Source organism: Akebia trifoliata, chromosome 14 (genome assembly GCF_017979445.1).
Source record: "Akebia trifoliata isolate Shusen 1 chromosome 14, ASM1797944v1, whole genome shotgun sequence".
NCBI classification, from domain to species: Eukaryota; Viridiplantae; Streptophyta; class Magnoliopsida; order Ranunculales; family Lardizabalaceae; genus Akebia; species Akebia trifoliata.
This window is the reverse complement of record NC_141388.1, coordinates 7240832-7268688: the sequence shown is the minus strand read 5'-3', so window position 1 is coordinate 7268688 and position 27857 is coordinate 7240832. Positions and strand designations below refer to the sequence as shown.

The 27857-nt window shown below is 35.4% G+C and overlaps 2 protein-coding genes and 1 pseudogene across 7 annotated transcripts; 1 reads left to right on the top strand and 2 right to left on the bottom strand.

Moving 5' to 3' along the window:
• The first annotated feature begins 454 nt into the window (after positions 1-454).
• On the top strand, positions 455-6114 carry LOC147385924 (syntaxin-52-like). Of its 3 annotated transcripts, XM_086423858.1 has the most exons (7): positions 455-705; positions 820-932; positions 4048-4270; positions 4559-4764; positions 4864-4964; positions 5081-5125; positions 5735-6114. In XM_086423858.1, exons 3-7 carry the CDS (start codon positions 4053-4055, stop codon positions 5864-5866), a joined length of 702 nt encoding a protein of 233 aa, XP_086279984.1. In that variant the 5' UTR covers positions 455-705; positions 820-932; positions 4048-4052; the 3' UTR covers positions 5867-6114. The 3 variants fall into 3 exon arrangements, with proteins under 3 accessions (XP_086279984.1, XP_086279983.1, XP_086279982.1); XM_086423857.1 differs by having other exon boundaries at positions 455-932; XM_086423856.1 differs by lacking the exons at positions 455-705; positions 820-932 and having other exon boundaries at positions 4011-4270.
• A 1649-nt stretch (positions 6115-7763) lies between these two features.
• On the bottom strand, positions 7764-16427 carry LOC147385923 (cactus-binding carboxy-terminal, cactin). 3 transcript variants are annotated; one of them, XR_015171972.1, is made up of 14 exons: positions 15961-16427; positions 15780-15871; positions 15530-15629; positions 12658-12729; positions 12240-12302; positions 11538-11678; positions 10468-10563; positions 9920-10204; positions 9699-9837; positions 9465-9610; positions 8958-9134; positions 8605-8871; positions 8331-8518; positions 7764-8156 (listed from the first exon to the last, which is right to left on the bottom strand). XR_015171972.1 is itself a non-coding variant. In XM_086423386.1 (13 exons), exons 1-13 carry the CDS (start codon positions 16210-16212, stop codon positions 8399-8401), a joined length of 1950 nt encoding a protein of 649 aa, XP_086279512.1. In that variant the 5' UTR covers positions 16213-16427; the 3' UTR covers positions 8186-8398. The 3 variants fall into 3 exon arrangements, 1 of the variants encoding a protein (XP_086279512.1); XR_015171973.1 differs by having other exon boundaries at positions 7765-8156; positions 8336-8518; XM_086423386.1 differs by lacking the exon at positions 7764-8156 and having other exon boundaries at positions 8186-8518.
• A 1801-nt stretch (positions 16428-18228) lies between these two features.
• LOC147385922 (polyadenylate-binding protein 7-like) lies at positions 18229-23231 on the bottom strand (annotated as a pseudogene). The gene is made up of 9 exons (XR_015172077.1): positions 22807-23231; positions 22077-22195; positions 21769-21962; positions 21388-21647; positions 21183-21289; positions 20898-21086; positions 20448-20743; positions 20174-20305; positions 18229-18717 (listed from the first exon to the last, which is right to left on the bottom strand). The product of XR_015172077.1 is annotated as a polyadenylate-binding protein 7-like (transcript).
• Between the last annotated feature and the right edge of the window lie 4626 nt (positions 23232-27857).

Below are 27857 nucleotides of genomic sequence, written 5' to 3'. Positions count from 1 at the left end.
GTTGGACTCAATTAAATAAAGGTAGATAATGCATGGGAGTTTTTCTAATAATATTGCAACAAATAGATCTGCCCAATAAATCTCTCGTGTTGGAGTAACATTGTGGGGATATCATGGGGACATTGCTTACATGGATGTGTGTCAGAATCATAGATGTTTGTCATCGACGTACGAGTGAGAAGCATCTATGGTTCTGTGTAAGGCAGAGCTAGTAAGGAGTTGGTGGGGGCAATTGCCCCCATAGAATTTTGAGACAACCCTACATTTTCAACTAATTACATGCTTCACTTGTCCCCACTCCCTCACCTCTCTCCCCATTTGCCCCTACACCCTCACCTCCCTCCAATTTTTGCAACCCCCTCCCCCCTCACCTCTCTCAATTTTTTTTTGTTGTTGATGACATTGTCTTTTTTGACCGGACCTTCTCATATCCTAATTGAAAATGACCTAAATATCTTTTTCTTCAACTTCTAACCAAAAACCTCTGAATTTCTTCTTAAAACCATTTGTCTTCAAGTTCTTCAACTGTACAAATTAACTATAGTTTGCCCCCATTACAAGAAAAATCTTGGCTCCACCCCTGGTTCAGTGTACACGAATGTCGCCGACGATGTCAATTTCAATGTTACTTCAGCATTTTCCTAAAATAATCTATTGATCAGTTTCAGTTGTTAATCTATGATGTCAAGATAACTGCAATCAGTGGTATGAAATTCACAAACACAACTTAGGTGTATTAACGATCGACACAACAGCAAGTTAAATTTTTTTTTTTTTTTTAAGTCAATTTAGATTGCTTCAATTCTTCAATTTTCTCAGCTTAAACTTAACTAATCTCGAGCTGTGCTCCGTGTATCGCGGCCTCCCGTCTCTCTCCTTCTCTCGATCACGAACAAGTCCTCTTTCAACATCGATTGATCTTGAAAACAAAGGTATACATTTCAGTTTTCGATCCAATCTTATTCTTAATTTTCATCTTTTGATGTAACGAGACTCATCATCTTTAGTTTCTACTTTGTAAGATTTGATGGATTTGTTGATGCGAATTTTCATTATCAAGGTTTTGAGTTTGAGGTTCTTACACATTTTACAGAATTGTTCCAAGTTTTTTATTCAGTTACCAAAGCTTTATGGTTTTTAGATTTTGTAAGTTCAGATGCTTTGCTCTTGTGAAGTAATTGGAGAATTAAATGATGGTTAGGTTAGTTCTCCTTACGGATTGCACACCTGGAAATAAGTTCAACTGAGAGTAGGATTACTTAAGATGAAGAAGTAGTGGAGTATTGGAGATTGAATTTGTTGACTACATGTTTGACTAAAATTTGAAATTTTAGGATTTGGTTTCGTTTCGTTTCGTCTATGGTCCTTAGATTTTCTTTCATTGTCTCATGTTTGAGAACCAACGTTCACAACTGTACTATATGATTAATTTGATTGACTGAGAGAAAATGCAATATTTGATGCAGTCATGAACTCAGAAAGTTGGAAAAATCCTTTATTTGTAATTAATGATTATAAGGCGAGCGAGAAATGTCCACTTTCATGCCATTTGTATGAGGGTTTCTTCAGTTTCTTTATATTCCAGTTAATAAGCTCTCTTGGTGAAGAAAACATCAAGTTAAGACTAGCCACATGTGAAAAAAAATGCTAATGACTGTTGAAATGCCGATTGGAATCGTTATTAGAAAATTGGTGGGCCTTTTTATTGGTAAATTGACGAGAAAATTTGAAGGGTGAGTGAGAGAGATACTGACTGGAACCCAACTAAGGATACAAATTGGGCTATATGAGTACACCTCCGTCCCCTTGAAAAACCAAGTCTTCGGAAAATAGCCCTTTGGGATATTGATAAGCATGAGTTCATGAGTTTATACTCATTTGATCTTGATAATTTTTAATTGTGACAATGTTACCTGTGGGCTATGCTACCTTCGGCTATTGCTTAGGGGATTTGGAATGAACGGAATAACAGGGTGTTTAATGGCAAGATTAGAAGCTCTCATACAAGTTTTTTAGAGATTTTGGGCTTCTTATACCTTTGGTCCAAACAAAATATAGAGTTCGTGGGAACTTCGTTTGATGATTTTGTTTTTAGATGGAACTCTTTATGTAATCATTGATGTTGTTTGCTCTTCTTCTTTGTTGCTTTCTATGAGGCTTTCTCGGCCTCCTTGTTTGCTGTTTTTTCTTTCTCCTTGAAATATATTATACTTTTCAAAAAAAAAATATTAATTGTGACAATGATTACCTATTATGTGAAAAATGTCCAATCTTTTGTTTTTTTTGATACATGGGTATCCAAACTTAGTTCGACTAATCCCATAGACACGGCCGTCACCACTTCCAGCACGTGCCTTGTGTACCTGGCCTTTTAAAGCACCAGGGTGGTGGCCAACAAGGGGTGAAGTGATTTGAACTCATGACCTCTGCTAATGTTGGCAAAAAATGTCCAATCTTTTTTCCTTCAAAATGTTCCAGCATACCTCAAAAGTTGGAAGGTTCCATTGAATCACACCAAGATTCGAGTAGGCGTTACAATATTAAGATTCTACTAGATTCACCAATCTTCTCAGAATGATCCACGATGCAATTGCACCCAATGAAAAATGCCGATCGCATTTCCCCAATAAACTCAGTTGAAAAAAGGCAATGCACTGACTAAAAGAGCACACTTTAGGAATTGAGTATATCGGATGACCTAGTATATCTTACCAAGCACCACATTCCTAACGAAAAAAGTCATCTTGGATAGAACTGAAGCACAAAAACCACTCTTTAGTGAAAATGGAGTCAACTCATGCATGGCTACGACATGATGGTAGGATTTAACCACGATAACATAGCTGTGATTCTATCTCCAGATCATCCAATCAGTATCAAAATCCTATGGTACAACACCCTCCAAACAACTCAACAAGGACACCATTAGTTGGTCCTCCCAAGTTTCAACACCATTAATCTACTAAAAGTCTCACCAAGTCGCCTCCCCTATCTCAATATTAACACATTCTTCGAATGGGCATAATCTTTTTGTATTCTTTTCTAAGCTCCCATTCCATAATAAGAGCAGGGGGCAAAACTCCATACCAGTTTACCGGCTGAACTCAATTGAGCCATATACTGACCTTCAATTACTCTTCTCCAGAGGCTTATTCTTTCATTACTAGATCTCCAAAGCCATTTCATAGGTGGAGCCAAATTCACGTCGCCACCAAGTGCAATGTATGGGCAGCAACTATCTCCGCAGTATAAATCTCTCTTTTGTCTCTCCAACTTCAAGGGGACTCCCTCAAGGATGAAAAAGAAGGATAGGAAATTTAAAGGAATATATAGTGCCCTTAATCAGGGTAATTCTACCACTTTTACAAGGCTAGTTGATCTCCAAATCTGTTTAATACTATCTTGGAAGTTGAAAAGGGTACTTTGCTACATTAGCCAGTTTATTACATTGATCCATTGTTGTTATCCTATGAACTCTGACATACAAAAAAATTGACTTGATATGTTTTTAGCTTCTTATTGTATGTCTCTTATGAGTTTTTTGTATCCCCTTTTTAGCTTCTTATTGTATGTCTCTTATGAGTTTTTTGTATCCCCTTGATTTTCCATGAAAGTTATCCAAGTGTCTTCTTGAAGATGCTAAAGTTTGTACATCCTACATATTATAAAAATCTTTCTTCTTAAATGTATCTGATAGCAGTCTGCCTAACCCTAAGCCTACTTACCAAAAAAAAGTATGAAGGTTTTTGAACAAATTCAATATAAGAGGGGTCTTGAAGCAACTAACAGATGTATTATTTGCACACTGCGTAGTGTAGGTTTTATGAGATTAAGAGAGAACTTTATCATTTTCTCATATGTTCCATTTCTTTTCATAATCTACTAATCGTCTCTAAACCCTTAAGCAAATTTTCTTGGAACTTCCCTTTTAAATTATGGTGAGACTAAGGTGCATCAAAGCCTTTTTGTTTTCATCTAATTATTGTAATTTTCTAATTAGGTGTGTTTCTATAATATGCTTCTGAATGAAATTGTGTTATTTTTCAGCTGCAATGGCATCTTCTTCAGATTCATGGATGAGGGAATTTAGTGAAGCGTCAAAACTGGCTGATGAAATCAGTGCTATGATTTCTGAAAAGGGTTCTTTGCCCCCATCAGGACCAGATACTCTACGTCATTTGTCTGCAATTCAGAGGAAGATTACAATTCTAGGAACAAGACTTGATAGCTTGCAATCCCTTTTGTCAAAGCTTCCTAGTAAGCAACCAATGTATGAGTCTTAACTTGGTTTTATCAGTTATTTTAAGAGAATGAAATTTATGCATAAGCAATGCTATTCTATGGGTTCTTTTTTCTTTTTTTTTTTCTTCTTTTTCTGGTGGTCTGGTTGCACTTCAATGATGCTCTCATTATTTTCCTTGTCCTCTAGTATTTGGCCTTATCCTCTGTTGTTTTTAGTTTTCTAGACATGGTAGGTGTGAGTGATAAAGGAAATACTATCTGGGCTATATTATTCCTTTCTGAAGTTTGTTATGCTGCTTTTCATTGTAATGCACAGAACAGAGAAGGAGAACCATCAGCGCCAAGACATGCTTGCAAATTTGAGATCAAAAGCCAACCAGATGGTCTCCACACTGAATATATCCAACTTTGCAAATAAGGATAGCTTACTTGGACAAGAAATAAAGCCAGCTGATGCCATGAGCAGAACAACTGGGTTGGATGACCAAGGCCTTGTTGGTCTTCAACAACAAATTATGAGAGGCATATTGCTGTAACTTGGTTGGAAAGATATTTCTTTAATTTTATATTATTTTGTAGGCTTTCCTGATGAGAGTCTATGTTGGGTTGCATTGGAAGCAGAACAAGACGAGGACCTCAAGAAATTGGGTGAGACGGTGTTAAGTACTAAACATGTTGCATTGGCAATCAACGAGGAACTCGATCTACACACTAGACTCATTGTGCGGATTCTATCGATGAGTTCATTTTTATTTTTATTTTGTTCACTCTTTTATTGTTTCAGAAATATATACAGCATTCCCTGAATTTTATGTCTCCTTGCTCCCTCACTTTACAGGATAACTTGGACCCAGATGCAGAATCAACGGACTCTCAACTACAGGTTACAGTCTTATATCAATATACTACTTTATTGGAGTAGACCAGAATGTGTTACATATGCACCTGGCATCAGTCTCAACCATGGAGGCCTTTACTAACAGCACTTTCTTTTTGGGTCAAAGCCATGCAATTGGTCCCAAGTATTGTGATAGAGCAACACAAGATATTCATCTCTGAGCCTGACTGGTTGACCATTCCTTTCATCATGAAATGGTGATACAGATTCACAAATCTGTACCGGGAAGGAGCCATCCCTCCACTCACTTGTGATTTTCGTGGCTCTTCTCCTGCTCCTGGTCATGCTTTTGATCTTTCTCGTCTGTCTCCTCTTCCATATTGCTCTTATATTACTTCTTCTGTGCAATTCTTTTGCTTGGTCTTCAAGCAAACAATAGTTATCACTTCACTTGTGCTCTTTATATTTCATTGGGGGAAGCACTTTAAAATATTCACGTGGAAGCAATTATTGGGATTGAGGTGGGGAATCTCTATTGATGTCAACTGCAGATGATTTGGTTTCACTAAAGAAAATTGTACAATATGTCAATAAAATCTAATAACCTGATGTATTGCACAATATTTTAATTTACTTTTGTTGTTGTTGTAGCAGAGGGTGCAAAAGAGACTAACTATGCTGAATAGGCATACTCGGCGTGATTGCCCCTGTATGTGCTTTCTGTTACCAAGTTTTGGGATCATTATTCTGGGTGTTGCTATTTGGGCTCTGATCAAATACTTGTGACACGCATAATGGTAAACACAACGTTGTTGATCTCTCTCAAGTCTATAATTTGTCTGCCTGTTTATCTTTTGTGTTCCCAAGTGGGTGCTTTTATTGTTGTTGCTGAAACTTTTTGATTGGATCCTCAAAATCTTTTATGCTTATTGTTTATATTCAATGGTTATGGCATGTGTAACCAAGCATCTGTGTGTGTAAAATGCAAATACTTTGTCCAGAGAAAGTAATGTATTCTTTCATCATTTTGTTTCTGTCTAAGAGTTTTTAGTTTAAGAGGAGGAATATTGAGTAAGAACCTCTCATAACTAACAAAGTAATGATTCTCATTCTATCTCTTCCTCTTTGGCTAGAGGTATGTCCTAATTACTCATCTTATTTGATTTAAGAGTGCTGATTTTCTAAGTAGAAAGTCTTCACTCTGTCAATACTTGGCTGACATGGCATGGACACGAACCATAGATCTTTTTCCTCGGGATACACATCTGCAATCTTTTATGGGAATGTGCAGTTGTGTAACCTGAGGAAAAAGATCTATGGTTCCGTGTCCGTTCCATGTCAGCCGAGTATTGACAGAGTGAAGACTTTCTAGTTAGAAAATCATTGTTCTTGATTTAATTGAGATCTAGTGTGGTGGATTGGCGATTAGAAGAGCACCAATTTTTCATCTTATAGAGAGGGTTATGTAATTTGATATTTTGTGTGTTTTGAGGAAGTTAGGTGGTGGTTTGTAGCTGCTTGATTTGAACACTTTCTTAAGACAGATTCATGGACAGGCCTTTTGCTACACACCTGTAGCTTTACTATTATCATGGGAAGGGTGAGTAACTGAGTTGATGGTATAAATCTCATCAATTAATTTTTAAATTTACAAAGATACCTTACAAGAGGGTATGGTAGACAAAACTTCACATTTTCTATCTTTTACTATAATAAAATGAGTGAAGGGTAACTATTGTTGATAGCAAATTTTAAATTATATAAAGTATCTTGGATCGATACATTAATACCATGGGTCAGGCTCAATGACTCATGAAGAATGACTCTTGAGAAAAAAAAAACATTATCCCAACCGTGTAAATAGAAATCCAATGGTAGAGATTTGTATGTATTCAGATAACACGAATCTCAATGATACTTATTTTGAGGATAAATCTCAAATCATTGGATTTTATGGTTACATAGTTAAGACTTCTTGAGTCGATGGATTATAACCCTTGTTAGCAATTCGGAATACAACAAAAATTTGATTAGTGAAAAGTTCGAGTTCTATTCGATTCTGGATTGTAAAAATCTGATCTAAAATTTGACCAAAAATTCGATAAATGAAAAATATGCGGCATGTGCTTCATAGGCGTAATATCCATTTTATTTCAAAAATTCGAAAACCAAAAATTCAACCATATGATAATGATGTTAATAGTGATGGTGATGATAATAATGATGGTAGTTATAATGACAACATTGAGGTTATTAGTCCATTGATTTTTAAAAGAAAGTCAAGCGATAAATCGTCAATTTGATAAATGAAGGTGTAATCTCAAATAAATGTAGAGAACCATGTCATTCTTTTAAAGATAAAAAAGGGACATTCTTCATGTAAAAAGGTGAATTCCTCAAAATTTTTGAAATATGACCGTTTCAAAATTGACTTGTGTTACACGTCACAACTTACAAGTTTACACTTTGCAACATACAACAAGTTAAAGTAGCATATATATTTTTTTTTTCCAGAGTTTTATAAAAATTCGTGTAAGTCATAAAAAAGAAAATGTGCTTTTATTCTTTTCAAACTTAAAATCCATGAATTATTCAATAAATCGGAGAATAATACTTTCAAAAACAAAAAATTTGTGAATTTTCCAAGAATTAAACGGGAAATTGCTAACATTTAATCCTCCACCCTGGGTGCATATGATCCACACTCTTATTTAAATCATTCAAAAGTACATAATTTTTATCAAAAATGTGGTTGAATCAAGTCAAAATTAAAAAAGTATTTATATATTTTTCTAAAACATGCTTATAACATTTTTATGGTTTATTACTGCTATTGTTTCTGTTGGACCCAAAGGTGTGAGTCCTTGGACCTAAGCAGTAATCTAAGACTGTAAACCGTTTTCATAACATGCAACCTGCAGTAAAAGTAATACAGGACCTATGGGTACAATGCTGGTACCAAGTTGCAAACATACAAGGCATGATGCATCTATTATAGCTATGACCATCAATTAGACATCAAAGGCCTTCAGAGCTTTAACTGACCGGAAGTATACATGTCTCACTCGTGGAGGATCTGATTCAAAGAATTAAAAAAACACAAAATTTAGAGAAATTAATTGTTCTGGATTGACTTTCCTTCGCAAAAACATAGAAACTATACATTCATGGAAGCATTCAAAACATTCAGTAAATAATGCTGAGGAGTTCAGGACATCAATAAATGTCAAATATCAGGGGTTGGAAGTACCATACACCATTGGGCTTGGATTCCATTGACGGCATAATGCTGACGAGCAAAATAAAGCCGGTGGTAACTCATCTGCGGTACCGATAGCGTTTAAAGTTGAAGTAGACATGCAAAATTCCACGTTCAAATGTGCATTTGAATCCCTTCTTGTGTGAATACTCCCATTCTTTGTTAACGATACGAAATGCCTGTATTACAAATATGAAAACAACTTAATACTTTTAACACGAAGGAACAAAAGAATTCTCCAGCAGAACGAACAGGCAAGACTTACAATATCTTCATATGGGGGGCCGGCATGAAATCTTATAAAGCATGTCTCGCCGTTGCTCCCATCTTTCTCTATTTTGTACTCGGGAGCTTTGGATTTATCCACAAGATCTGGATAGAAGATGTTGAATTTGTAGCCTTGCACGATCTTTGGGGGAGGGTTGTCATGGTCGTAGTGAGTTTGGTTGTATTTGTTCCATTCATATCCAGTGTGAACACGATTGAAATACTTGGGCTTTCTTGGGCGGTATTTGTCATGCCACCAGTACACCTGAATCCATAAAGTTGAGACAAGTCAGTTATGAGAGCACAATCTAATGAAGCAGTAGAAGAAATATGAAAATAATTGAGACACACCTGTGAATCCAGGTTTACTTCAGCTCCAGAGCCGAAAATGGCGTCCCCTTCCTCCATTGCCCCCATGGCTTTCATGGCCTTCAACTCCAAGTTATCTTCTGGAGGAGTTGGCTTTGATGTCATTGCTTCTTGAAGACGCCTTTGCTGCTCTTCTATTACAGCAACACGTTTCCGCTCCTGTATTTCAAGGTGTTAGAAAGCCAACATGGATTAAATGATGGACTGGTAACATAGATCCATGTTGCATAAAATTATAGGCTATGGGTTCGATTCTCCAGCTTTCATTATTTAGAGCTTCCTGGGAAAGTTCAACTAAATTATTTGAAAATTAAGAAACCTTTTAACAACAATACTATTTTTTTTTTATGTTGATTTGGAGGGGCTCAGATTTCCTCCTCCCAGTACCCGACTCGATGAGTTTTTCAAGTTGATTGAATATGTAGTAACGCAATCAAATCAATAGTTGGAAACAAAGCCAACCAAGATAAAAAAAGTAAATAAAATTACCAGCTCAACCCTGTCCTCTTCTGGGTCGATTGCTTCTTCATTTTCATCATCATCATGCAACTCTGGTGAAAATGAACCAGGCTCTTCTTCCACCTCATGCTGTGTCTCCTCGTATGTTACGGGTTCAGGAGAATAAGGTTGAGCATCTATGCACAAAAGGCACATCAGCTACACCAAGCAATATATCTTGAAAACAAAGCAGCAGAGAACAATAAGGAAAATGAAACTCCATACCTTCGACACCATGCAAAGTAATCTCCTCTTTATCCTTTAACTCATGATCTGATTCCAAGTTGTCTTCACTCTCCATGGGTTGTTCCAGACGTTGCAGATGCTTACGCAGAAGCTTGGTGTGAATTTCCTTCAGACAAGCCTATGATTGCAGCAATTAACAGATAAGTTTCCAACCAGAAACTTAGTTAACTATCAGAACATTAACATGGAATATCATGTACCTTTGCCTTGTATATATGAAGGCGTTTCAAGACAGCCTCCCAGTACTCTACAACCTTGGCAGTGCCAGAACGCATCTGTGATTCGATTTGGGATTGTAATACTTCTAACTCATTGTAAGTTTTCCCATGCAAGAGGTTCTTCACATTTGCTTCAACACTTGAATGCAAGCCCCTTTCTTCGGCTAGCAACTCCGCAGGTGGTTGCTCCCCACGTACCCTAGCTCGATCTAGGGCATCCTTCTTCCGAGATTCAGCTAACTCCCAGTCACAAACCACCATTAATGCCTGTTGAAAAACATAACTTGTCTCATCCATATGCACAAGATTCAGAGGTAAAATGTAAGTATGATAGGACTTCACTTGTGTTGAGGTTTTAGGGTTTAGGAAACAGTGGGGTGGTTGGGATAACTTTGTATTGGGTTTTTTTTTTGCCATTTTCTTATCTTCGCAGATAAAGAAAAAGTGTGGATCCAAGATCACACAAATAATTTATCAAGGAAGCAAGTAAGGCCATTCCATATTAAATGGAAACGGAAAAGAGAGATCACCTCCCAGAACTCTACATGTGTTGGTGTTGCTCTGTCCAAATCCAGATGCATTTTTATGTCATCTCGAAGCTCTTCCATTTCTTTTACTGTCAAACCCTGTTACAGACATCCCAGATGTTGATGTTAAAATAGTCAGCATAAATGTTAAAACATACAAAGTAAAACTTCCCACTAAAGACCTTGTTTATCCAGAAAAAAAAAAAAAAATGAATTAAACAATGACAACAAATTTCAGATATACTTGTCTTATGAGGGCATACTAATAACAAAATAGTTTGTGTAAACAGAAGAACGAAGCCATTTAAGGTGATGAATTATTCAATTAAAAACACATCAATGGTAAGTTAAATGGACAAAGTGTTAATAGACTTAAATTAGAAAAGTGAGGAGGGGTTGGGGTTGGGGGATCTTTTCTTGCCCCCTATTTGTACTCCTACTTGCAGCCCCATATGGATATCATGTTGGACAATCCAACCACACATTGTATCATGCTAAGCATGATGATTGTCATCACAAGAACTCAATACATTCTTTTTCTTTTTTTCCTTTTTTTTTCTTTTTCTTTTTTGATAGGCAATAACTCAATACATTCTAAGGTACTAATTATACAAAAAGCTACTTAAAATAATGATTTAAATGAACAGTCTGGACTATTCAACTTCAAGTCGGCTTTTCATGAGGCTAGGAATGTCAAAATGGATTCCATTTTTGTGATGATGGTCTCCAAGGTATGGGCAATTGACTATAGATCTGGATTGCCATGATATCCACATGGGTCCCCAAGCGATGTGTGTGTGCGTGTGAAAGCACACATCAAATCTACAGGCCAACTCCACATACTCCCTCATTTGGTCAAGAACGTTCATGATATTTTGACTTCCAAAATATCTCTATACGATAAATTTCAATCTGTCAAAAGACATTGCCTTCCCCATTACTCTCCAGTATCCTCATAATGGGAAAGCTTAGACAATAACAATGCTCAGCATGAAATAAAAAATTATAAATTCCAGGGAAGCATGCATATCTAGCATTTAACAAATACATTGAAAAACATGAGGAATCTTTACCTTGAAGACCATGTAGGGTTCATTGATTTCAATGTCAAAGTCGTCTGAACCATTAAGGTGCTTGGAGAGAACATCAATTGGCTTTGTACGCCCTTCACGCAATCTAATCTCTGATCTGGTTTTGCTTTGTTCAAAATGAAACTGTAGAATAAAAACATGAGTAAGTGACATTGGAAATTTGGCATGAGAAAATTAATTAATTACCTGCTTGGTTGACATTCTTCGATAACACATTATACATAATATGTTACAATAGCTTATTAGTTATGTGATAGAACATGTTATAACATAGATAATGTCGCATGCACATTGACATGGACACAACTATGAATATCCCTGCTGTCTGAGTGAGTTTATAGGGGTGCTTCAGAAGCTACTTTGAAGATTTGGGATTTGGTTTCTGAAGAAAAATTCAATTGGGACTCTAATGACATCACCGAAACTTTGGACTTAGATCCCTATTTCAGGATTTAGGAGGTGGGCTTGTTGAGAAACCAGAAAGGTGGCCAACAATTTTGAATTTGGGTTTCTCTGGATTGAAAAATTGGGGAACTCTATTTATATTTAAAGCGTTATAAAATACAAACACAAGCACAAGAATCTGTGAAGACTTGTTATAGCAATTTGAGAAAATGTGATGTGTTATAACGAGATTAAGTGCACAATCAAGTAGGTCGTTGACATGACAGTTATAATTCATACCTCTTCTTCTTTCTTCTCCCAATCTTGGAATTCAGCTTTAGCACGTTCCCTAGCTAACATTGCCTGCAACAAGGAAATGTTTTCCTTTAGTTTTCATTTTTTTTTTTTACTTGCTTCTATTTGAAAAAGATCTATATGACTAAAGTGTCAAATTAAAATATATGTAAGGACATGTCTGCATTTCAAGCTTATCAAATGCATGTCTGACACTTGGTATGGGTCAGATGATCATGCATGACATTGTTACCTAGCTGCAGCCTTTTTATAAATAAAAATGTAATTATTAAGAGAAGGCAACGTAATACAAGATGACCAATCAAGCCACATACTAATCATACAAAAGAACTAAGCATTCCGAATACTTGTTACCTAGCTTTAGATAAACAAGAAGCATTATATATATTGTATTTAAACTAACCATTTCCTCTTCATGCTGTGCCTTCTCAATAGCCCTTTCCTCCCTCCTCTTCTTCACTTTCTCAATCTCTGCCTGCGATGGAACAAGTATTACAAACTAGGACACTCATAGATAAAACAAAAGACAATGAACATGACTCGGGTGAGCTTTGCAGCAGACCGAGGGAAATTAAGTAGTACCATATATTTACATAAAAGATCATGTGCCAAAAGTAATAGCACCAAACATGGAATTAATGCCAAGGCTAAGAGCATTGAATGGAAGTTTCGTGGATAATTTGTCAATAAGTTGGACACTATAATGTGTCAAAAAATAAAAAATAAACTCTTTGATCTCTCAAATGAGTAAAATGATATTTACTAGTACTTTCCAAATTATTTTTCAACTCTCTTCAAAGGTTGGTAATCAATGGCATTGGGACATAGAGAAAGGATCGTGTGGAGTCTTACCCTATTTGTCTTGTGTTAGGTAGTGTGGAAGGAAACAAACTCGCGAATTAGATGGGGTTGGTTTGCCACAACAGGGATAAATGGCACTGGTTCTTTGCATCGGGGTTTATGAAGTTTCCCCTCATTTCTCTTTATCTTTTCTCCTTATCCTTATTAGGTCCTATTAGTTGTATTTGGTGGGTCTTCTTGACCTCCTAATATATCATTACCAATAATAATACCAAGTTACCAACTTCTGAGCAAGCTTATTCAACACAACTAACATGTAAGAAAAATTAAAACAATGTAACGACAAATAAAGAAGTAATTTGATACCCCTCTCAAATCTATACTATTATAACAAGAGAAGTTGATAGATGTTTGTTGACACAGAAATTTGAAAAAGCAAAAATGCCCCACATATACATTTAACCTTATTATTATATTATAAAGGTCATCTTCATCAAAATGAATAAAATTATAATCCCATGACCCATAAGGCTATAACCATGTTAGTTAGTTTTTAATTTTCTAAAATTATAGTCCTTTTATTATGTTATTTTCAAAATAGCCATATTAATATTTTAAATAAAAAAGACCCTTATATACATTAAATGATAAAATATAAAAGCATAAGATTATTTATTTAAAATTAGTAAATTTTATCATGCATAAATCCTAACTTTTGCAATACATGTGTGAATGCACGTCACCCACTAGTTTTCTTAATCTTAAACAAACCTCACAAATTTAGCTAAATATTTGAAACACCCCTTATTTTCTAAAATTGATTAAATAATCTTTAGAACACAATTTATACAAAAATATTGCATAAAAGTATTATTTAAACCCTACTTTTTGAAACACCGTTTAAAGCGTATAAAGCCCAGGCGCTTGGATGGTCTAGGCAACCAAAATGGGACCAATGTGAGGCTTTTGACAATAGAGGTCCCACTCCAACTACAGTGGAGTGGGGTCCACACTACCCCAACTTTATTTCCTTTCCTCTTCACCACCCTTCAACGTTATTGTTACCCCCCCCCCCGCACGATTTTTTTAAAAAAATATCCCTCCAATTTTACTATATTTCCTCTTTTTCCCCCTTTTTCAATAATAACCCTCTTAACTTTATTATCTTTCCTCTTTTACCCCTTTAACACCAAAGAGGGTACTCTAGTACCTAAGAAAATGAGGCAAAACCTAATCCCTACTTTCTTAAGGCTTCCTCTTCCCACCCTCCCACCAAAAAAAAAAAGTTTTCCTTCTTTTTTTATTACAAAAATAGCTTCGTCTTTTTTGTTCAAGGTGGGTCAGTAGGTGGGTGGTGTGAGGTGTGGGAGAGTAATAGTCCTAGAATCCTAGTAGTATTACGTACACATGGAACATGGCTGACTAAGCAGTCACTATGCAACAGGCTCCACTTAAGGGATATCAAATGCCAAATACATGCATTATCTTGTAAGCACATCCATCAATTTGAAGGTTATCGCCATTCCCTACATAAATTCTTTTTTCAATATCCAAAAGAAATGACCAGTTGGATGGAAATGATAATCCTGTCTAGTCAAGTTTCACATAGAACACCAATGCAGGATCCCTACATGGTTCTTCAATCCATAAATATCATGGATATAATTATGCTATCACGTGTTAAAAACTGATTTCCGTCAGATCCTTCTATGAGAGTCTTAACCCTCGTGCAGAGCGATCCCTTTTGGGGTCCATCGTTTGGTGTAAGTCTATCCCATCTAAAGTCTTTTTCTTTGTTTGGTTGGCTTCCCTTGGTAGGATACTCACGTTGGATAATCTGATTGTTCGAGGTTGGATCACCCCTAATTGCTGTCCACTTTGTTTGAGGGATGAGGAGTCTGTGGATCATATTCTTATTCACTGCTCTTTCTCTTCTATTATTTGGTCTTATTTTCTTGGTCGGTTTCGCATTTATTGGGTCCTTCCTTGTAAGTTTTCCTCCCTGTTAGTTGAATGGGCTAGTAATGACTTTAATTCCAGAAAAAGACTTCTGTGGGCTATGCTTCCCTCGGCTATTGCTTGGGGGGTTTGGAACGAGAGAAACAATAGGGTGTTCAATAGTAAGACTAGAAGCTCGCATGCAAGCTTTTTGGAGATTTTGGGCTATTTGTACCTTTGGTCTAAACAGTTTAAAGAGTTTGCAGGATTCTCTTTCGATGATTTTGTCTTTAGATGGAACGACCTCTGTAATTAGTGTTGTTTTATTTTCTTTCTTGATGTTTGTGAGGCGTCCTCGGCCTCCTTGTATTTGTGTTCTCATGTACTTGTTTCCCTTTATCAATATATTACACTTTTCAAAAAAAAAAAACTGGTTTACCGAGACTATAGAAAACTTGTAAGAAAATTTAAAAAGAATACGCCACACTAAGCTAGGAAATAACGAGTAGACCAGTAATCATGGGCAAATTACATACCATTCTTTCTTTTTGTCTCTTTTTCTCGGATTTGACCGAGAGCATGTCCAACGATAAACCTTGAGAAACATCCTTCTCTATCTTCTTTCTCCACACAAACCTGCCACCAAATGAATATTTAATATAAAGGATCCAATTTAAACATCCTAATTCCTACATTAATACTTGAAATTCTCAAATAAAACTTGAATTACAGATAAGAAGCATTGTTTTTCAAATTACAGTAACAAAAAAGCAATAAATCACTTACTTTTCATTGAGATTCGAATCGCCAAACGGATTCGAATCATTCGAATAGCCAGAAACTGTTTGGGACTTTAACTTCTTCGCAACACTCATTGCCTGAAATTCAATGAAAAATAACAAATTAAGCAACAACAACAACAACAAAAAAAGAACCCTAGAACAAAGAAACAAAATTAACCAAAAACCTTCTTCTGAGCTTTCTTGGCCAAGTACTCGGCAATTTCTCCCTCAGAAATCTTCCTTGAAGATCGCTTCTTACGACTCCCACCACCTCCATCACTGCTTCTTTCAGAATCGGAATCATCTGAGCTCCTTCTACTCTTCCTCCTACTACTTCTGCTGTGACTTCTCTCTCTCCTCCTCTTGGTTGATCTCTCGTCCTCTGATTCTTCTTCTTCAGACCTTTCCCTTCTTCCTCTGCTACTGTGTTTCCCCATCTCTCGTATTCTGAGTCTGTTTGGCCACAACAAAAGTGGATTCCACAAATATGAAAAGCGATTTCTCTGACCTAACAAAGGTAAATCGATTCCAGGTTTATCTTATAAAAAAATGGTTTTACAACACACAGGGTTTCTTCGTCGCAATGATGACAGAGAGAAAAACCCTAATTTTGTTACTGGTTTCACAACGAACAGGGTTTCGGGTTTCTTTGGTTCATGTCCATCATCCATGAGATAAAAGAGCTTCTATTGCCACACCAAATTTTACTAACGCCACCGATGTGTACTAATTTTTTTGTTTTTCTTTTTTTGGTTACTTACATTATTAGAGCCATCTCCAGCCGACACAAATTTTTACTCAGATTTAAGTAAAAGTTTGACTAAAAACTTCATTGGCTAAGCTCTACGGTGGAAAATTAGACCATCAGGCTAGCATTACTAATTTAGTAAAATTTCAAATCTTATTAAGAGTCTTGAGCTTGGCTAAGCTCTACGGTGGAAAATTAAAACATCAGGCTAGCATTACTAATTTAGTAAAATTTCAAATCTTATTAAGAGTCTAGAGCTCACATTGTGGCATCCTAAAACATGATCCAATGCTACAGCGTAGTAGAGGATAACATTTTAAAAACTTCAAAAAAAAAATTAATTTTCACCATTAAATTTTAATTTTAAATTTGAGAATGTGGTAACCGTCCATTTTCAACATCTTAAATGAAATTCAAAATAGATTTTCTTTATAAAAAAAATTTTGAATTTGAGTTTTTCCATGAAATCCAAATTAATGTATTAATTTTTTTTACTATTACACATCAATCTAAATGAAGAGAGCTGCTTTATTTCAAGGGGTTTTTCCCCAAAACGTGCGCAACTTAAGTCAATTCCCATTTCGGTATATTGCTCATTTTAATTCTCAAAACATGTTTTTCCAATGAATTTGTCACTTTATAATCAATGATCTCGCTGATAAAGAATTCGTTTCATATGGCAAAATCATTGATATTTTATCTACGAAATTTGTTAATAATAGAAGTGACAAACTCACAAATTCATAAATTAAAAAAGTGACAAATTCATTGGAAAAATATGTTTTGGGAATTAAATTGAATAATGTATCAAACTTGGAATTTCGTCATGTTGTACATACAAAATGGAGATTCACCCCCTTATTTCAAAATGATTGATGTGTTGTAAGCAAAAGTTAGTGTGTCAATAGAATGTCTTATATATATAATGTCAATTCAAATAGCAATTTTTTCTATAACAAGGTGTCCGCCTGTAGGCCCGAATAGCATGGGCTAGGCAAATGGTCTTTTAAAGCATCATATCTCACCCAAATCACATACATACATTCAATACCCCCACAAATCACGCATACTAGGTAAATCGGGATAAATCCTTATGAGTTGTCGAAGAGACTTTGCTATTACAATGAAAGAGAGAAGGCGGAGTAGAAGTGGTTCGACATCAAAATTTGAAAGTCCTAAAATAACCCGACTTTTGCATTTAAACTTGTGGGGGAAAAAATAAGAAAATTGCAATTCCAAGAACCTATGTAATGAGACCATGTTGAAAGTTTGATATCAAATTTGGTGGTTCATGCCAATAACACTCTAACAATCAAGTCAATTTAAATATTTGAAGCAGCTTAAAACAAAATCGAACCGAGAAAAAAAAAATTAAAAGAAAACCTAGTAGCAAGGGAGCACACCCACCAACAATTTTGTTCAAATAAGAAAATGACTTCAAACCTATAAAAATATATCAGAGACAGAAATTTTTGCTTTTAAAAAAAATAAATAAATAAGCAGTCTAAAAAAACCTCTTTTTAATGCTCAATAGTCAATATATAAACATAAAAAGTGTCACTAAAACTATCACATCAAATCCCAAGAGCAAAGAATCAACAAATGTTGTTAAATCAGACAATGAATTCAAACCTATACAAATTTACCAGAAACTAAACATAAAAGTGTCACTAACAGTATCAGATCAAATCCCAGGAACAAAGAATCAACAAATTTTGTTCAAACTTGAAACATCACAAACTTTATACCAGAGTAACTAGAAAGGAAGTCTGAAAAGTCTTAAGAAAAAAAAAAAAAAAACAATTACAACTCCTGACATCAACTCCAGATTAAAAAAAAAGATGTTAAGGGGCAATTGCCCATCTCAGTTGACAGAAATCTGGGAGGAGGATAGATAATCAGGATGGCGGACCTCTTGATCATCATCTACTTTGGTCTTAGAGAGCTCGAGCACCTGCACTGCTTCATCCACTTTCATGGCTAACGAATCAGGAGACTCCAATAGAAGAAGCAGTTCCGAATTGTCCATCTCCAAAAGCATGCCACTATTAAGTACCTTGAGCTTCTGGACGAGGGGGAAGAGTCGATCGCCAAGCATCTGCTTTTGATGCCGAGGTGAAGCAGCAGCAAGCATGCTACTCGACATCTCCAATCCTTGGGATGGGACTGCAGATACATTTGGCACATGCTTCGCCTGTCCAGCCAAAATTTTGTTACACTAGAAGTCAAAGAATACAAATGCGTTGCATAATGCAGAATTGTAAATGCACACAGGATTGTAAACAGGATTTGTAGTTCGTCATGAACTCATGACAATTATCAAACAATAGAAACCCAAATTGTTTTTGTTTCTGTAAACTACTTTTTGTTTTGTTTTGTTTCTAAAATAACTAATTATACATGTAATTATCAAACACGATTAACATCCTTTATAAACAATTATGGGCCAATAATTGATTATTGGCCTCATAAACCATTATGAGAATGGTTACCAAATGGCCACTTTTAAATGATGGACCATAAATACTATTCTACATAATGAGATTATAAACATCATTCTCACAGAAAATTAGCACGGACCACATTTCTAACCTCTTCAAAAGAGGATTGCACATTTAAAAAAAAAAGAAAAGTGCTATCCTATGGGTAAACTTGGAACATCACAAAATAAGGCCAGAAGTTTAAGAAAGAGCTGCTTTTATTTTGTAAGGATGAACTCCATGGTGTGGTGAGAAGATGATCTTTATCAACAATCAGCTGTTGAGTCATCTCCACATGGGCCCCATGAGCACATATCACTTTATTGCATCATGGTATCTTGAAAGAGTGTGTGTGTGTGTTTGTGCAGCAAAAAATCATCCACAAATTCTCAACATTGAGGTGTGAAAAACTATCATCAATTTCGTACATAAACTACATCAAGAGCATATTTCACGTGAAGGACAAGGTGGCCTCTGCAATCAACATAGGAAAGCATGCTCCAAGCGTTCAATTTCACATTTAATTTGACCGTTTTATATATATATATATATATTGTCACATATAATTGATCGTTTTATAGAAGTATGCAAAGGGAGCGAAAACACCATGCAGAAGATTTATGCCCTGGGCTTTTGTTTTATTTCAATAAACTTTTTATCTTTCCGGAAATATTCTTACACAATAGTGATTATTTTAACATCCCTTACTGAGTGAACTTATCTTTTACTATCACTAAACTGCAAATAGGATTAAACAGGATAAAAAGTTATTTGAAAATGAATTAATTTCTCAAAGAGTCTTTAATCTTTGAAAAGCTCAGAACTTTAATCCCTAAATCACTTCTCATTAAAAATGGATCAATTGGAGAGCTCAGAACTTTAATCCCTAAATCACTTCACATTAAAAATGGATCAATTGGAGAGCTCAGAACTTTAATCCCTAAATCACTTCACATTAAAAATGGATCAATTGGAGAGCTCAGAACTTTAATCCATAAATCCTTTTAATGAGATACCTATAATTAACGATTTACATCTAGCCATCTATTTTAACTTATTACTACCATCACTATGATGGAAAAAGGTAAAATAGCTGTTTTAAGGACCAGTCAGTATTTATTTTACTTGAGCAGTAAGAGCATTATTACAGTTAAACACTGCAAGACTTACCTGACGATTGGTTGATTCTTTATATTGGGTGATTTGTTGTAAATGCGGCCCAGAGTGACCACCACCCTGAGGAAGCATATGCTCATTCATCCTGACCCTATTTTGCCTATGCTGTCTAGGAGTGCCAGGAATCTGTGGAAAAGAAATTTCATTCATTAATACCAAGTTTAGTACGTGTACCCATGGCTACAAAAGTTATAAGCACAAGAGTAAGTTTTCTTATGATGAACCCAATATATCTGACAATTACAACTAAAAATAAGAATACACTTACCATGGGAAAAGGCATAGGTTGGAAAGGAAGCCCGGCAGGTGGGACAAAAACATTGGGTCTCCATCCAGGTCGTGGACTGAATGGTTGATAGATCAGTCCTTGCCTTTGAGGAATCTGTGAAACCATACCTCCAGGAGGTGTATAGTAAATAGGAGGATATCCAGAATTGAAAACAACAGGTGATGGGCCTGCTAATCTAGCGACGTGTTGTGCAAACCGAACACGCAATTCTGCTTGTCGGTCCTCTTTCCTCTGGGCGATTGCCACATATAAAGGCTTTTGATGAAACATGCACCCTGTGAGACGTTCAAGGATATTATAAATTGACAAACATAAGGGAAAAACAAGATAACCACTTTTAACCCAACAAAGACACCCTGTTTCTTAAACATATATTTATCTAAACAGGAAGGTGTTCACATGATGGATTCCTATAGATCAATTACTTACCATGTAGAGTACTCACAGCTTTGTTTGCTTCCTCACAAGTGGAGAAGCACACAAACCCGAACCCCTTACTAATTCCTTTATCATCCCGCATTAGCCCACAGAAGTAATTGTGCCGCACTGGCTGAAGTGTTGTCGCAGCTCGTTATCATCAACATCATCGTTGATATTCTTCACATATATGTTTGAACCCTAAATTAAAGAGAATGTAAATTTAAGAAATAAATAAAATAAAATAAAAAGGATCACAAGTACAAATACAACAGAGAGAGAGATGGTGTTAACTACCTTATATTTCTGGATGTTCTCCTTACGCCTTTCCTCAAACTCACGATGCAACATTTGCTCGCGTTCTGCTTTCTTCTGGGCCCTTGCCACATATAAGACATTTGAGCCTGCTCAGCACAAATAACACAAGAAAAAAAAAATCATGTTCAAACCAAGACCATAATGCCATTCCACTCTTAAAGTTCAGAGAGAAACGGGAACCTACCAAGTTGTATTCCATTCATTGCCTCCATTGCCCGTTTAGCATCATCTGAGCTATCAAAGTTGACAAATCCAAAACCGCTTGAGTTCCCTTTCTCATCCTTCGAGATAGCCAAATTCGTAATTTTACCAAACTCTGAGAACTTCTCCTTCAGACTTTCTTCCGTCACATCATGATCCAGATTCTTAAAGTACAAATTGGTATATTTATCATCGTGGCTGGGTAATACCCGATCACTCCTTTTCACGAAATGACCAACGTATCTACACAATACAATATTTTATAAGAAACAACAAAAATCCAGAGACCAAGAAAATATATAAATCAATTTCAAAAAAACCAAGAAAATGAGAGAATCTAATTTCAAGAAAGTCCTACACGTACATCTCCTTGCCTTCAATGGTGACGCCATTAACATTAAGCACGGCAGCACACGCAGAATCTCTTGACTCAAACTGGACGAAGCCATATCCTCTGCTCTTCCCATCCGGAGTCACAGAAACTTTACAAGACAAGATATTCCCAAACTTTGAAAACAAGTCTTGAAGCTTTGCATTATCAATCGAATTGCTCAGGTTCTGACAAGAATATACCAGAAGTGAAGATGATATTCAAAATCCAAATTGAAAGACAGGGAAATATAAACAGAATTCCTCAGAATCGAACCACATGTTGAAGCAAAATACATGTACCTTCACAAACAGATTCCCAACCCCGTTCTTTCTTGCTTCTGAATCACGATGTGACCACATGATTCTTATCACTTTACCATTCAATGGAGTGTGATTCAGTTTCTCAATAGCTTTAGTTGCTAATCAAAGGAAGAAAAAAAAAACAAAAAAAGTAAATCAACTATGCAGCAAGATTGCATGAAAATCTAACAAGAAACAGAGTTCAAAGCATACAATTTAAAACCAATAAAGATTTAAAAAAGAAAAGAAAAGAAAAAGAAGAACTAATCAAATTTCAAGAACAGCATAGCAACCCAAATTCAACAAACTCAACAAGATTCATAGAGATTGAAAAAGAACCAAATTAAAATAGGCCAAGGAACAGAAAACACAATGCAGACAAATAAAACAGAAGAACCAACATTACAATCAAACCAATTCAAGAACATGCAACCAAAAACAAATTCCCAATCAAAGGAGGCACAAAAATAAAGAAAAAGTAAATCAACCGCAATAAGATCAAAAGGGATTCCCAATCCAAAAATCTTTGATTTGTTGCAACCCAAATTCAAAAAATCCATCAAGATCTATAGAAACCGATAAAGAATCCAATTGAAATAGACCAAAAAATTGAAAAACACATTACCGATGAATCAAACAGAAGAACCAGCATTGAAATAAAATAAATTCAAGAACAATGCGACCAAAAAAAAAAGTAAGGGAAGGGATTTAAGTTTGTTTCGATTGATACCATCTTTGATAGTAGAGAAGTTGGCGTAACCGTAACCGAGCGATCTCCCCGAATTCGAATCCCTGCAAACCCGAACTGAATGAAGGTTATTAATGACAGAGAAAGCCTCTTGTAACTGCCCTTCTGTCACGCTGGGATGAAGATCCCCAACGTAGAGCGATACAGGCGATTGTACGGTTGGAGGAGCAGCCATTGATGAACAATCCAAGATCACAAAGAGAAGAAAAACGATTGTCTTTCTTCTTCTGCTCTGGATCTTCTTGATGAAGAAAGATCTAGACAGAGAGAGATTAGTTTCCTTATTCTTCTACGTTTCTTTCTAGGGTTTTGATTTGTAGAGTAACAGAGATGGAGAGTTTGAGAGAGGAGAAGAAGAGAACGCAAGAGAGAGAGAGAGAGAGAGAGAGAGAGGAGTTTGTGTGGAACTGAAAGTGTGTATTTGCATGGGCGCGGGAGTGTAAAATGGGGTTTTTCTTATTTGGGATTGTCTATGATCCAACGACGTTGGACGCTGAGTGTCTAGTGAACGGCTGAAGTGAGAAGATAAATCAGGTTTTTGCAAGATTAGTCTTGGTTTCCTAGAGATTGGTTACCTTGGGAAATCTTTAGGAAAGATCTTCTCATCTCAACCGTTTGTTAGACGTGACGGGGTGTGGGAGAATAAAGGGTAGAATGGTAATAAGATAAAAATGTGACCCAGTCCGTCCACATCACTCGCCAATTTCACTTTCACAGCCAAATCTTAACCGCAAGGCCGCTGGGTCCCACCCGCAATAACCCAAATTCGACTAGTGGCATTTTTTATATTTGTTCTTCCCATCTCTTTTTATTTATTTATTTTTATATCACAATCATTATTCAAAAAAAAAAAAAAAAAAAAAATTGAAAAATTAAAACTTAAATAATAATAAAAAAAAAATCAACCAAATAACAAACTCTTAAAGAAATTAATCTAAAGAAGAGATTCAGAAAACATAATAGAAAATTTGATCACCCCTGTCTTGCACACACTTAAATCAACCACAACACTACATGTCATAGGAAGCTTCGAAGCATCCTCTTAAATTATGTTGAGACTCTTTAATAACTCTAGATTGTCGAAGGCATCACAAAGACACTTAAATCAACCACAACACTACATATCTTTCGGTGTTGACTTCTCGCATTAGCTCTCGTACAAAAGCAACCCTAGGTTTTTTAGCTTCTAAAAAAAATGGAAAAAATAGAAGCATCTCTAACAAATGTGGCTTTTGCAACTCAAAGCTTGAAAAGTTCGAAAAGCCTGCTAAAAAAGTTGAAACAAACAGACCCTTAAAATCACCTAATAGCAACTCCAACCAGTCTCTATAAATGGAGACGTCCGAGCCTAACTCCAACTAGTCTCTAAGGGCGTGTTTGATTACAAGAAAAATATTTTTTTAGAAGCAAATCATTTTCCATTGTTTGAGCACATCAAGGAAAAATTCATGGAAAATAATTTAGATTTGGGAGTTCCATAGTTATCCATTTTCAAAACTTTTAATCATGTCCAAAATAAATCATTTAAAAAAAAAAAAAATTATTGGATATGAGTTTTTCCATGAAATTAGAGGATTCTAGTGTTGGATTGTCAATGTGGTAATCCATTTTAGCCAAATGACCCTTATTAATTGGTAAGATTTTGAATCTTGCTAAAGGTTCCTTGACTACGAAAGAATCTCAAAAAATAAAAAACCTTCTTTAGGCTTTATCCTAAGTTTAAAATATGGATGGCTACTGAAGTTCCACTTAACTCCAAAATTTAAAATTAAAATCTACAATGAAAATAACTTCTTTAAAAAAATAAAAATAAGAAGTTTCATAAAATTTTATCCTCTACTACCACTTTGGAGCATCTAATCATAGTTTTTTTTTTTATGAAAGTAAATCCAAGGACCCTTAACAAGGGTGAAAATCCTTACTAACTTAGTCCAGTTGAACTCAATTATTATAAGTGAAAGTCTTCCTAACTTAGTAAGATTTCTAGCATTACTAAAGGTCCTTTTGCTCAAATTGATTACCACATCAATAATCCAACACCAAACCCTTTAAATTTCAGTGAAAAACTCGGATGAAAAATCAACTTCAAAAAATATTTTTATTTAAACTTGATCCAAGGTTTTGAAAATGGACGGTTACCAAACTTCCACATAACTCCAAAACTTAAAATTGAAATTCAATAGTGAATTTTTTATTTATTTATTTTCTTTTTAAAGTTTGTCTTCTACAACCTTGAAGTATCGGATCATGGTTTTGGATGCCACAAGGTGAGTCCAAAGACCCTTAGTAAGGGTGAAATCCTTAATAACTTAGTAAGGTTAGTCAGGTTCTTATGATAACAACCACCAACAAGTTACGACAACAACTAACATGCAAATTACAGAAACCTTAAGAGACGTGGCAAATCCTTTTTCAAAAGGGGTAGGTAAGAAAAAGATTTGTCACTCTTGAAGAAAGATCTCGTGCCTTAGAGAAATATTTTCTCTGCCTTTTTTTATTACTTGTGTTGTCAAACACCAAAAAATATGAGTTTTCCATGACAAACGATTTGTCATAGAATTTTCCTTGTAATCTAACATGCCATACATCTCTGATAACTCCTTTATTTCACAATTAATGTCTCTAAATCTAGAGATGCTGAGAATTTTTAGAGACCGTCTCTATTTCACTATTCATCACCTATAAATACCTATTTTGTCCCCACTTTTTTACATAAATGTCATTCTTGACTTCCATCTTTTAATAAATCATGTTTTAAATGTAATTTTTGTCCTCTACTTATTTTAAATTATTTTCATTCAATAATTTAAATTATTTTCATTGAATTCTTTACATAAATACCTAATTTTGACTATTTTAATATTTAAATTGGGGTGTAACAAGTAAAGTTGGGCTGCCAATAACAACTTTATTACATTTTTTAATTATATGAACAATTTTTTTTTAATATTGAAATTGGGGTGTAACACTTAAAAGTTGGGTTGCCAATAGCAATTCAATTACTTTTTATTTTATTTTTTAAATTATATGAAGAATGAATAGTCATTGGTTCAGAGGAGAGCATCTTCTCTAAATTGTGTTACTCTAAAACAATAATGTTCATCCATTCAATTGTGTCCAAAATCACATGTTTTTGTCATCGAAAGTGTTTGATGTATTCCTGAGTATCGAATTGCCTTTAAGAAATGTTTAATACATAATTTCCATGATTTCTTAATTAAGTCCGCCCACCTCAAAGTTTTTTTTTTTTGATAATCAGGCATCCCTGTAGACAACGGATCTGGGCTTTACCCAGTCCATAGACCATGGTCTTGTCCAAGGATTAGTCTCGGGGCACGTGCAACACACTCACTAGGTAAGTGAAGGTGCTCGGTGACAAGGAATTAATGCTAATACTAGGTATCAAACTCACGGCCTATGAGCAATAATTGCTTATCGGTCCAAAATTGCCATTGAGCCAACCCCTCGGGATTCCCCCTCAAAGTTGCATTAGAATATGTTAACAAATTTAATTATGGATCCAAACCATAAATAGTATAAACTGAAAGTTTTGAGCTTTTGAATTTTGAGATGAATCGAAGGATTGATACCACTCTCTCTTCAAATGTCTAAGCCATGTCAAAATATAATTGAGTTGTGATTTTCGGACTCAAAAAATTTCCACTCAGTCAATACGTAGCTGATGTGGCAAGGGCACAAAACCATAGATCTTTTTCTTTGGGATATACAAGGGAAACAATAAATGATTTTGTGCCCTTGCCATATCAGCCGAGTACAGAATTTTCGAGTTAGAAAATCATTAGCGAATATAATTACTTCTTAATACTATTTATTCAAGATGTATAGTACAAAGCAATGGGATCGATTGTTTCCTAGTAATATTCCTTGAATGTGTATAAATTGGGAACTTTGGAATTCTGTCAGATTCATCCTAAATCTTGTCATCCTAAGAATCGTGATCGAAATCATAGAATAGTTATCCCCACCCAACATATTTAATTTTGATAATTAGTGTGTTATAAAAATCCACAGTGGTAAATCCAAATAATTTAAAACAACTTTTATTTGGTAATTACTTACCAATTAACAATAAAATCATCATAAACATGATGATCAAACAAGGTCACTAGACTTAAATCATCGACAATGAACAACCATTGGACTTGTATCATTGTTTATTCGTCCGATTCGCTTCATGTAATGCATCAAAGGAGGTTGAGGGACAAGAGAGAGATGTAAGTCGAGAAGAATCCTCGTGATCACCATTTACGAGTTTTGTGTACGAGAAAGCCGATTCCTTATCGATGAGCCATGATCCATGAAGATAAGGTTGAGCTCCATGGGCCTTGTGTTGGGTGATGGCCTTGTAGAGATAAGGGATGAGACCTTCCATAGGCATCAATGACTAGGACTAATAAAGAAAGAGTGTGTGAGAGGAAAAATTAATAAATTGATTCTTCTTTGATGTAGTTGTGAAGGTGGTTGGTTTATAAATAGAGAGAGGGGAATTTGGATTTGGATTGAGTAGGAATTTAAAATCTTCAACTAAACCCATAGAATCAGTAAGGCCAGACTTGAACGCAATCAATCCAAGGGGCTTGCCTTGGAAGTTTGACTTAAAATAGCTTAATAAGTTGAAATTTACTTGCAAGTCATACATGGTGTTCTCATCCAAAAAACCAGCAATATTGCCTTAACACTTTCACTATGCTTGCCTTAGAGTCTTTGGCTATTGTTTTGAAATCCAAAAACTGGACTCAAATAGAATGTGAATTGAGTAGAGTCAAGTTGATTTCTTGCGAGTCAACTTGGATGAGTCGAAAAGTTTTGGAGCCAATTCAACATGAACCCAAAAGTTGTCTTTGATTGGCTACCATTTTATTGCACAAGAATGTCAAAAGCCAGAAATGGCTCGGGCGAGCTTCCATGAGAAACTAATGGAACTTTAAGTTATTTCTTTGGATAATAATATCCTCATAATTTTTAGTTAATATCTAAAAGAGTCGTGTTGGAGTAACATTGTGGGGTACATC